This window comes from Canis lupus, chromosome 23 (assembly GCF_011100685.1).
Source record: "Canis lupus familiaris isolate Mischka breed German Shepherd chromosome 23, alternate assembly UU_Cfam_GSD_1.0, whole genome shotgun sequence".
Classification (NCBI taxonomy): Eukaryota; Metazoa; Chordata; class Mammalia; order Carnivora; family Canidae; genus Canis; species Canis lupus.
This window is the reverse complement of record NC_049244.1, coordinates 30,004,065-30,016,559: the sequence shown is the minus strand read 5'-3', so window position 1 is coordinate 30,016,559 and position 12,495 is coordinate 30,004,065. Positions and strand designations below refer to the sequence as shown.

The window sequence follows — 12,495 nt, the reverse complement described above, 5'->3', positions numbered from 1 at the left end:
TTTCTGAATCAACATCTCAACAAAGGAACATCTCAGACTGATGATGTACTAAGAACTGGACAATTCCAGACCCAACACAACTCAAGGCTAGTACAGACTGTCCCGTGTAGACATGTCTGCAGGCTTCAGGAGGGCCTTCGGAATGCACACAGTAACACCAATCCATTTCCAAGTTGGGATTTATACCACTGCCCCCTTGACTGGCTTTGTACAAAACCTGCTGCCCCTTAAGTGGGACCAGAGGAGGATGTGAAGAAATTTGTAACCCCAGTTTTTCTTCTTCCCCTACAATTCATCATAACTGCTCCTCACACCTTACTCAAAAGCCATCCCAAGGATCCAAGTAGAAGGAAAGGCACAGACAGGAAACTTTTCAATCCCTGTGCTTTCTTTTATAGGTATAGCAAATTTGGATGGAGTGAGGATCAAAAGCAAGGAAATCTAGGCTCCTGAAGATAAATCCGTTTCTTCTGTATTCTAACCACAAACCTTTTGGTCCATTATCCTGTTAGTAAGTCAAGGACCAGCTCAAGTCTTGACTCTAAATCAAGTCAATGAATGCTAAGCACAATAGAGAGCACAGTAAATTTGAAGAGGTCTCCCCATAGGGAAGTTTATAATCTATATCCTATTATTCTTCAGGGCCAAACTCTAAATAAGTATGTTTTTTTTTTTTTTTTTTCCAAGCTGGAAAAAATTCAGACAGATTTTCCAGTCCAACATCCTTAGATACAAAGTAATGATAGTAATACCACAAAAAAGGTAATATTACATAAACTTTTGGAAAAAGAGTGTAAAGAGAGTTTTTAGTGTGCCTGTTATAGAATACACTCTTAGAGGCTATAACTTTACTTCACATTTGCAAGAGAGATAGGAGATAAGCAAAGACCACTTTCTAGGTATTTCTCTCCATAGAAATCACAGGACAGGGGATAGAGAAGTTAGAAGGGAGACCTAGGACACTGCTCTTCACATACACCCAGGACTAGCAGTCAAAGCACTGTGTGTTTATAAACATTAGGATTCATATTTAAGTGGTCATAGTGAAGAAAGCAGCAGTAGTATCACAACTGAGACTAAAATGAAAACCAAGAAAAATCTTTTCTAAAGTTGCCATTTCTGAATACTCAAGATTTAGTCTTCATGATTTATAAACTTCTATGCTACCAATCAGGATTATTGAAACAATTACCCTGGCATGCAAACCACTGGTTACTATTTTTTTTTTCCTCTCAATTTACTCACACCATCTCTAGTTAGAGGAGGATGCAGAGCTTACTTTTTAAAATATATACACTACAAACAGATGGCAAAATTGCCTATTATTCTTAAGGCTATTTTCAAACTGAAAACTTTTATACCAGAGACTATATTTCATCTTCAGATATAGCAATAAAAGGATAATGACTTTGTTTTTAAACACAAGCTAATATGGAAAAAAAAATCCAAAATTATTATGCAATTAGTGTGTCAAATGGACAAATGTCCTGAGCTTCAAAAATGTATCATCCTTTGATCCTTAAGTAGTAAAATATCCTTTCCTTTATGGTATCCACATATTTGGAGTGGGAATATGGAATACTCTCATATTCCCATGAGAGGCCAAACTGAAAATATTTTTAAACAACAGATTAATCACTGGAAACTTAGAAGAAAACCATTTCACATATAAAGGTACATATCTGGAGTTTCAATCTGTTATTCTGATAGAAATGGAATGATGCTATCATGTTTCTGATACTGATACTTCCGAGTAGATACGTCTCTATTTTTTTTTTTTTTTACACATTTAAGAGAAACATTTTAATACAGTCATGTTCCAAGTGTAAACTATGACACCATTAATTAATTGGGTCAAAACTGAGCAAAGTGCACATTTTAGTCAATACACATTCAACACAAGAGCAGTTGACATCTGTCCAGGGCAAACCCCAGAGATACACTGCATGCCATAGCACCTCCACAACAGGTGGCTAGTAGCCTAGGAAGAAACTTTAAATGCTACATTCAGTTTAGTCAGAAAACAAGGAAGGTTCAAAGTGGCTTTTGCCCTATACCTTAGAGTAACCAATTAAGTGTGGCTTACCTGTGAGGTATCCTGCTGTTTGTGACTCAGAAATAAACAAATCATGTTTCTGATCTTTGAAGGCACTCCAGACTGAAGAACGAGACAAGATTTCATTCACCTAGGGAAGTAAAGCAAAGTCTTTGAGCATAAATGAATTAAAAAGGTTTGGGTGGTAGAAGACAGAACTAAAGAGAAAAAGCAAACTTCCAAGATAAAATGAAAAAGGTCAGCTGAGAAAAGACTCAAAGATGGAGCAAGACCTAGTAGTCATCAAATACTCTATATCAGGCACTGGGAGAGGCACATCTCATTAAACCAGACCCAAAGAAGTCCCTGATAAGTCAATCTTCCCTTTAGGGTTAGAAGCTATAATTTACCGGCTTGTTTGTAATCTGGGCAAGATTTTCTTGTGATATTAACAACTGGCTGAGAATGTAGCATGAGTTCATGAAGTATTCCCGAGTAAGGGCCCTGGGGAGAAGATGCTACAAACTCAAGCTAAGACTTCAAGTCTTTCAAATTATCAGTTGTGACCTGTTAAAAGTTTATGAAATCGATTTAGAAGGTTGTGATCAGTATGTTTGAGAAAATACCAGAAAGTACCAGAGTATCACATGCAAAATGGCTAAATGCTGATCTGTGATGTACATACATAAGTATAAAATACGTGTGTAGAGTATAATGGACTAAGATGAAGGACATATTTCTGTGTGGTACAGAGAAAATGTTTAGGAAATCCTAACTCCAAGTTGCATATCAACACTCAGATCAAGTATTTACTGGGTACCTCATATGTGGAGGTATGATGGACACAAAGATGATGGACATGTCTGTCTCTGATGTGCTTATGTCTAGTCTAGTGGGGGAGACAGATGGTGCCAGATAATTCAGTGGCAGGAAACAGAATAGAGATACACACAGGGCTATGTGAGTCTAAGAGACTCCCTGTCCCAGCCTTGGAAGCACCACAAGAAGGAGGTGGTGGAGGAGCTGCTATTTTGAAAACTATTACACTTGTTTCTTCCCCCTTGAGATTGGAAGATGGGTGTCAGTGTTATTTGGCTAATTTCATCAACAGAAATCCTCAGGCAGGTCAAGGGTAAGACAACTGCCTGCACATGATACTAAGGAGTACCTCTGCTTGGCAAGTTCAGAACACCCACAGAAAAAAACCCCAAATACTTCTAAACATACAGCTGATGACTGCAGCAAGATATGTTGTCTCTCTCACTAAAAGACAATTTAAACCTATGAAAGAACATTAGTAGGCAGTAACAATTCAAATGTCTATCGCTAGATGAATGGATAAACAAATTGTGCCATATACATAAGGAATATTTCAGCATAAAAAGGAATGAAGCATTGATAGATGCTGTAACACGAACCTTGAAAACATGGAAAGAAAAGAAAGGAAAGAAAGGAAAGAAAGGAAAGAAAGGAAAGGAAGGAAAGAAAGAAAGAAAGAAAGAAAGCAAGCAAGCAAGCATGCTAAGTGACAGAAGCCAGACAGAAAAGGTCATATATTGTATGGTTCCATTTTACATGAAATAACCAAAATAGGTGAATTCATAGAATACAAAGTCATGATGGCCAGAGGCTGAGGGTGGGGGGAGAAATGAGGGGGTGGGGGAAGAAATGACGAGGAACTGCTTAATGGGTATAGAGGTTCCTTTTGGGGTGATAAAAATGTTTCGGACTAGGTAAGAAGTAGTGGCACAACACTGTTAATATGCTAAACACAAATTAATTGTTCACTTTAAAAACATTAATCTAAAAAATAATCATTAATCTTATGTTGTATAAATTTCACCTTAATTAAAAAAAAACAACAGAGCAAGAGAACATTAGTAGATAATGCTGGATGATAAAAGTGAATGAGGAACCCATCAGAAACAATAATAAGAATAAAACCAAAGAGGAGAATTAAATTACTGGGCCAGCTGGAAGTCAGCGTAAGCATGCAGCTGACATACATTGTAAGTGTCAGCAAAAAGGATAAAGCTTTTTCAGAAATGGCATTATGGACTGTTAATGAATGTGGCTATCACTACCCAGCAATAAATCCTAGAACTAACCATTAGCCTTTCACTGGCATTAAACGCTAATATTCTTCTATAATGAAGAATTTCAGCATTTTTCATCCTGAAATGTACAACATGCTATCAGTATTCAAAAAAAAGAATCTCCCTGAGTGACTACCTGAGCATCTAAGGTGAGGTACACAGATCATCCATAGCCAAGACCCTTGGCTCAGATAATACCCTCCTGTAACCAGTAAGTTGAAGTCATTCCTGTGCAGACTCACCTGTTCTCCATGCTGCAGGCTTCGAGTCATGGCCTTGAGAGCTTTAACAATCTGAGCTTTAGTGGCTGCTGGGCTGTCAAGATTTTCAAGGCCAATGCCTTCGAGTAATTTTAAGAGGTATGGGACCAAATCTACTTTGAGGGCCTAGAAGAGAGTTTTAAGCATATATAAAATGCTGAAAAAAATTCACTGAAGAAACACTTTCACCCGCAGAACCATACCTGGAAAAAGACAACCTCCTTTCTTTCATTTTAATGCAAATAAAGATTTCTTTTATAGATCTAATGATAATGACACTATTAGTTAATGAGATTTTATTCCATGCCCTCAACTGTTCTAAATGCTATAGACTAATTATTTAATCTTCACATGTAATGACAGAGGCACTATTATTACTTTTCGAAGAATCAGTGCACAAACGGTAAAAATCTGACAGTCAGAGGCAGTGATGGAATCTATATCTAGACCCACAAAGTGCAGAACATGACCTTTCAGCCACTCTACTGGGTTGTTTCCTCTAATGACACTGTACTAATGGGCACAAAATTTGACGTATTTTAATATTTTTTTCCATTTTCTTAAAACATCAACCTTTGCATTCCCATACATTTCATATCAGCCTAATAAAAGCTAGATAATAGTCAAGTATCACACAATTTTCACTACCCACTCTAAAGCTCAAAGGGGAGGTGGAAGTAACTAACATTTACTGAGTGTACATACCTCCCTTTATAGTACCATTCTCCTAACAACCTTGTGAGGAATCAGAACTATTTCACAGGTAAGGAATCTGAATGTTGTAAATTTATGTGTTATACCTGGCATCACAGAGCCATCAAGTGGTAGTACTAGCTCAAGTTTTTTCCAATACAACAACCCTCTCTGAGTCAATTACAAGTTTGAACTTCAGAGCATCCAGTTACCTATTTGAGAGGTACCCAGTACTTCTAACCCGCCTAAATGAAGGGCAAGGGTGGACAGGGATAGGAGATGGGGCTGGGAGAACTGGAAGACCAGATATAAAGATGCAGGACCTTATACTGAGGCTGTCAGCTGTCACTTTGGTTTCCCATTACTGCCAGATGACAATGAAGGGTTGTGAGGATGACCAGTGACCCAGTTATATTTAAGAGCTATATTTTAGAAAGATCACTTTTGCAATGGTTTTTGTTCCTTTGGTGTCTGTCTACCCTACACTGGTATCCACCAAGTCCTATTACATTAGGTGGGTGGGTAGTCTCTTTGAAAAAGACCATATAAATCTTGGTATGTTTCCTAAACATAACTTAAGAAATGAAGGCATCAATAAACAGAGTGAGTCTTTCCAAAGAGGATGAAGCAAATTTTACAAAGCAAGCCAAGAATAAATGCTTAGCAGAAAACCAAAATTTAAACATCATAAAAGTACTCTGACGTGTTTTTTTTTTTTGAACTTTTTTTTTTTCTTTAAGGGAAAGCACAGGAGCAAGTGGAAGGGCAAAAGGCAGATGGGGGATGGGCGGTGGGGAGAGTGAGAGGGGGAGAGAGAGAGAGAGAGAGAGAGAGAGGAAGAGAAACTTCAAGCAGGCTCCACACCCAGCACAGAGCCTGACATGGGGCTCAGTTCACCATCCTGAGATCATGACATGAGCCAAAATCATGAGTTGGGACATTTAACTGACAGAGCCACTGAGGTACTCTGAAGTTGGTAAGATTTTTGACAGCTGGCCAACCTTTTTCAGTGTGTGTATATGAATATATTACATATGTGTGTGTATATATATGTATGTGCCTGTATACGTGTATGTATAAAATATAAAATCATGCATGCACAAACCCACAAGTTATCTCCATACCAAACCTAAGTCAGAGAAACCAAATCAGTGTTAAATAATGAGATAAATAATGAAAATCTATTTGCCTGATATGTTTGTTTTCCTAAAATAGTACTGAGTCTAATTTTTTTTTTTTTTTTACAAGATTTTATTTATGAGAAACAGAGAGAGAGAATGGGAGAGACACAGGCAGAGGGAGAGGCAGGCTCCATGCAGGGAGCCTGAAGTGGGACTTGATACTGGGTCTCCAGGATCATATTCTCGGCTGAAGGCGGCGCTAAACTGCTGGGCCACCTAGGCTGCCCAATAGTACTGAATCTAGAAAGTCACTTACTTGTGCCACTAATTCACTCTGCTCCTTCTGAAACATTCGATTAATTGCTTCACAGGCTAGACCAACAGTATCTGGTCGCTTTTTCATTCCATTCATCAATGGGCCAATGGTATCTAAGGATGCCATGGCTCGAACACACAGCTAAGTGTCCAAAAAAAAAGAAGTTTACCTGTAGAACAGCAGTAGTTCATATAGCACAGTAAATATAATAATACATGAAAAATCTACATTTGGCTCAAGCTTAACAGTAAACTCAAAATCAGTCTATTAATTATATCATTTGAACTATTGTAAGAGTTGTCACAATCCTGTTGGTTCACAGGCAGAAAGGCACATGGTAGGAAGAGGATTTATACTGTAATGTGCATTAATCAGAGAGAGAGAGCATTAATAAATTCCAGAATTATAAGCTACTAAATGGATTTATCAGTACCTCATTTTCAGACAGGGCATGGATAACGCGGATGGCACTCTTAGGAATGGCATTGTTTCTATGATTCATTGCCTGGATCACTTTGGGGAGGTGGCCCAATGGTGGAACTTGGTCAGCCAGCTGAGGCTGTGCATTAAAGAGACATACTGTGGCCATTGTCAAAGTTTCCAGAGTTTCTCCCTGGAGGGTGTAAACAAACAAACAAACTATAAGATACTGACCATCAGTCCTAAATATCTGTGTAAATTATCTGACATTCTAACCTAGAGATCTGTAAATTCTAAGAGTTGATTTTTGAAAACTGAGTCACAAATCCTAAGAAAACAACAAACTTCCCATCTTGAAAAAATGAATTCAAAGGACTTTAAGAATGTCATATTCTAATCTAAGCAGCTTATCACTGGGCCAGGTCATATCGCTGTTGCAAGTTTAAGAGATCATCTCCCAAAAGATATATATATTTTTTTTTCCAAAAGATATTACTACAAAGTTTTATTCAATGTTATAGAAATATTAGTATCAGGGAACATCAATAGTTTGGGAGAATGCAGAATTCATGAAATGTGTTTCCCAGTTCTATTAAAAATTCTACTTAACAGATCTGTCTGCCATAATGCACCTTCTGTTGTGGATCGCAAAAGACCTGTAACTTATACCACTATATCCAGACATATATAACCACAGCATCTTAAGCAAACATGGAAATTGGAATAAGCCCGCAAAGAAAGGTGATAAGAGGAAAATACTGTTTCTTTCCCAAAGTTTCTGCTTTTTGAGGATTTCATTTTTTTTTTTAAAAAAAGGAAACTATATGTGTAGTAAAAGTCCTAGTAAAGAGAAAACAGGACTATGGAAAGTGACATATGCAAATATTTGGTAAACCATTCATTTTTTTTTTAAGTTGTGCTAAACTAATGATAGTAACTAGTAATTTCTAAGTACTTGACATGTGCCAGACATTATGCTAACTATTCTCTATATATTAAAACCCCAGTCTTAGGGATAGGTGCTATGATCCTTCTATAAATGAGGCAGAGCTGCAACCAGTGGAGCTGGTACTGGGGTCCACGACCATTTAATAACACAGCCTGGGCTATCACTTTGTTCCATGGCCAGCTTAATAAAACAATAGTCATATCTCTCAATTATTTTTAATCTAAAGGTTTAAATAACAAAAATTTATACACTACTGGGATTTCTGACTCACTGAATGAAGACAAGGCTACTTTCTCACTTCTATTTCCCTAGTAGCCTTTGGCTTTGAACACAAGTAGTAGGTTCACTCATATAGTTACTACTCTCCTGTCAACTTCTTTCATAAGGGCCAAGCTGGTCATATATGCAAAGCTGGAGAAGAACATGCCCTAGAGGACATACTTCCAGGGAGCACTGAACATTTAGGTTTCTCCTTAAAATTATAGTCACTGGAAATGGAGTGCCAGAAACCTTTTTTTAGAGCCTCTACATTTGTTAGAAATAGTATTCTGTCAACAGACATCTCTAACAAATTTCACTTTTGAAAATGCCCCCCGCCCCCACCAAAGATGAATGGGCATATGTGAATTTAAATGTGGCTGTTCCTTAGAAGAGGTAACCAATTCTTAATGCATGGGTCAATGCATTTGATTTTAACAGAAATACCATCAGTCTATTTAGCAAACTATTTGAAACGTTTTGCTGCTGGCTGAAGCTTACATGTGGATTGTTCTTCTCCAGGAGTTCAGTTAATTTTTCTAATAGTGCAATAAGAAATTCTCTGGGCTTTCTTAGAACCCATGCTGGTTGTGCAATAAAGATTCTCAAGAAAACTCCTCCAACAGCAAGTTCACCCTCTGCTTCTCCAAACACCACAGCAAAATCTTCAGGCAACTTAAAAGAAAGAATCATAGTCAAGTCACTTAATCATTAGTCCTACATGACACAAAAAAATGCAAAGCCCATTAAATGGCTATTAATATAATCAAATTATAATTACTATAAGTTTATTTCCCTTAATAAAATTCAAAAAAGGTGCTTTGATTAGTTACTTACTTAAAAAGTGAATATTCCTATTTTTAAATTTAAAACCTTGTTTTCTGGGGGAATACTTAAGTATCATTTTTTTTTTTACTTAAGTATCTTAATAACAAGATATTTAATAGTCATTAAACTGACTCAGTAGGAATTAAAAAACAAGTCAACAAAAAAGACAGTAAAATGTAAAATTCCTTCCCCTGAATAAAAGCATATTTTACCTTCCAATTTACATCAGGGTTGTCGCGCTGATTTTTAAAGTGCCTTAGGGGGAAAAAAAAGGAGAGGGTAATATCAAACTTCAGTCACAAAATACACTTTCATTAACCTTTAGAATAAACATTAGAGAGGTGATGGACAATGCGGGAAACATCTATCCTTCTTGGCGATTTATGTGAAGGCTGTACTTACTCTAGCATCATTTCTCTAACTGTTGTAGACACTTTATCTCTGGAACTATCATTCCAAATCAACTCAGGATTTTCATGAGTTCCTTCAAAAATATGTACAGCAGCTTCAGGGTTGTCTCTCATAGCATCCATAAAAACGCTTGGTAGAAATTTCATTAATGTAATGCGGACCTATATGAGGGGGTTTGAAAACGAAAAAAGACTTACTGGACAGCTCAGTGTTTGGGTGCCTCGTATTTCTCTAGGATGGAATGCTGGCTGATTTGGGCCATAACTATTAACCAAACCATCTGGAGTGGGAGAAGAGATCAACCTTGGTTTATGCAAAGTTAATTTTAATAGGATTCATACGACCCGCTCTTATGTACCATCCAGTTTCATTTCCTTTCTGTCTTAAATTTAAGACATTTGAAGAAATCAATATTGCTGATGCACATACTGTCCAGAGCACAGCCTGCTAGATCATGCCTTACACATACTATTCCTTCCTCCCAGAATATCCTTAGTTGGCCTGTTCCTCTAACTCTCTGTCATGCCCCTTGTGAACAAATTTTTCTCATGCTGCCTTCATCTTTCAAGTATTTTTTTAGTGCATTTCTTTTGCTATACTATGTTTTCTATTATATATTGTGCCTTTTCCCATAAAGGTCTTAAAATGCAGCTCTAAAAATAATACTGGGGTGCCTGGCTGGCTCAGTAAGTAGAGCATGCAACTCTTGCTCTTGGGGGCGTGAGTTCAAGCCCCATGTTGTGAGTAGAGATTACTTTAAAAAAGAAAAGTAGTAAAAATAATACATCCAACATACACAACAATATGGAATAACCCTGAAAACATGCTAAGAGACAGAACCCAGTTATTGTGTGATTTCATTCATATAATTGCCCAAAATAGACAAATGTAGAATGTTAGTGGTTGCCAGGTGCTGGAAGAGGGGAGATGGGGAGTGACTGCTAAAGGGAACAGTTTTTTTTCCTGGGTTGATGAAAACTGACAGTGGTTACCCAATCTGTGAATATAATAAAACCACTGAATTGTTCACTTTCCATGTGTGAACAGTATGCCATGTCAATTATATCTCAATAAAACTGTTAACCAAAAAGGGAAAAAAGTTTACTGACCCCAGTTCTAAAATATCTTCTTGCAAACCATTCAGTTAAGGAGCTGGTTCTTGTATTATTCCCATACAAAAAATTTAAGTGTAGATATATTTACCTTGACAAAATTTGTCCCTCATGTATTTTGAAGGACAAAAAAATTACTGAAGAGTTCAAAGTCAACTCCAACTCCAGTACATATTTGTTTTATGCATCTAAAACATTATCTAAAACATGTAATACTGGATATTACAACTACCCAACTCTAGTTTTAGAGTGCTAACCCACTCTAGCTTTAAGAAAACTCAATATTAAATACCAATATTCAAATGTGTTCATGGACCCTTTCTATAGACATCTAAATGTAATTTCCCTCATCAACCCCTGTGATGACAGATTAACTTTATTCCCAAAGTAAAATTGTTTCAGGGCTGTGACATATTCTCAATATCCAGATCTAGAGAAAAAACAACTAAATCTAGATTGTTTTATTGATATAAAATCAACTCGGGAAGTGGGGGCTTGGGGAGCCTTTGACTCCTGACACATTTCTCTTGGGTGCCACCTCATGGGCTAGCGCAGACAATGAATGCTTCAGTGAGTACTATACTGCTGAAATCAAGTTAATAACAGAAGGAGACTTTGACTACACCTGTGTCTGGATGGAATTCTACTTAGAAGTACCATTTTAACACGTTCCTGGTCTATAAATTGGACCATGTTTCCAAAGATCATCTGGTCATCTCCAGATTCTGGATGAAAGATCCCCCTGCAGCATGGAGAGGCTGTTACACTCACATGCCTGTATGGACCTATTTCCCGAGGTGGTGTATCCTTACTAACAAAGATATGGAGTATATTAGAACACATATCATAATCTCCCTTTCACTAGTTGCTTCCACAGGCAATCTTCACAGTGTCAAGGTCTAATGTAATCATCTTCTGCCAAAACTTACATATACTTTTGTTCGTTTTTTCAAGGAAGGTAAACAGTTTATCACCATAATCAAACACTGTCTTAAGACTTCTCAATTCCACTACAGGCTTCTCCAACTATAATTTTTCTCAAAATAGTAATATAGAGCAACAATTTCAAGTATGTCAACCTTCCAACTTTCACATCAAATCATGACCTTACCCTCACCATCAGACGTTGGTAAACTTCATGAAATCATTATCAAAGTAACAGAGCTTTAATAATTAATTTCTTTCTAGGGACCTATTTTGTGCTCACCTTTGGACCTATTAGTTTGTCTGCTGTCATTTTAGCAAAAAGTTCTGCTGTTTGGGCTCGAACCTGTGGATGTGTTGAATTGCAGAACATATCTAGTAAGTAAATCAAAGCTCCTACAAAGGAAAAAAAGAATTAGCATTTATACCATAAAGAATATGACTTTTTGATTAGCTGAATTCATTTTCAACTTTATTTCAACTTTTTTTTTTAAAAGGATTTTATTTATTTATTCATGAGAGACACAGAGAGAAAGAGAGAGGCAGAGACACAGGCAGAGGGAGAAGCAGGCTCCATGCAGGGAGCCTGACATGGGACTTGATCCTAGGTCTCCAGGATCATGCCCTGAAGGTGGCGCTAAACCGCTGAGCCATCTGGGCTGCCCTCAACTTTAGTTCAACTTAATGCAGTTTGATTTTTTTTTTTTTTTTGTAAGCCTTCTGAAACCTCCTTCTAGTTTATCAGACTGTCGAAAACAGTTCAAAATACGCTTTATCATCATTGAGCATGACTGGATGAGAAAGCACCCTAAACATTACCTTTTGTCATGGCTTCTTTGATTATTTTTGTACTTGATGTCAAAGCATAAAGAGTTTCCAGAACAAGCTGACGACCTGCAGGGTAAAAGATACTTCAATGAATGCATTCATCACATTAGCTGCACTGGGCATCAGCTCTGTGCCTGGCCCTAACCTAGGTATTCTATAGAGGGTATCATACTTATATCTTCACTATAACCAGCAACAGGTATTACCATGGCCTCATCAGGAATGAGGAAGATGAGCCCCAGTT

The 12,495-nt window shown here is 37.3% G+C and overlaps 1 protein-coding gene across 6 annotated transcripts in view; it reads right to left on the bottom strand.

Moving 5' to 3' along the window:
* The window catches only part of DNAJC13 (DnaJ heat shock protein family (Hsp40) member C13), a 117,826-nt gene that overhangs the window by 4,514 nt on the left and 100,817 nt on the right, over positions 1-12,495 (bottom strand). For all 6 annotated transcript variants that reach the window (XM_038570856.1, XM_038570855.1, XM_038570860.1 and 3 more), the window contains 9 exons: positions 12,243-12,317; positions 11,707-11,819; positions 9,379-9,548; positions 9,189-9,231; positions 8,650-8,823; positions 6,955-7,134; positions 6,522-6,662; positions 4,374-4,517; positions 2,087-2,186 (listed from right to left, as the gene is read on the bottom strand). In XM_038570856.1, the coding sequence (XP_038426784.1) occupies positions 2,087-2,186; positions 4,374-4,517; positions 6,522-6,662; positions 6,955-7,134; positions 8,650-8,823; positions 9,189-9,231; positions 9,379-9,548; positions 11,707-11,819; positions 12,243-12,317 (1,140 nt within the window). The remainder of the gene's footprint in view (positions 1-2,086; positions 2,187-4,373; positions 4,518-6,521; positions 6,663-6,954; positions 7,135-8,649; positions 8,824-9,188; positions 9,232-9,378; positions 9,549-11,706; positions 11,820-12,242; positions 12,318-12,495) is intronic.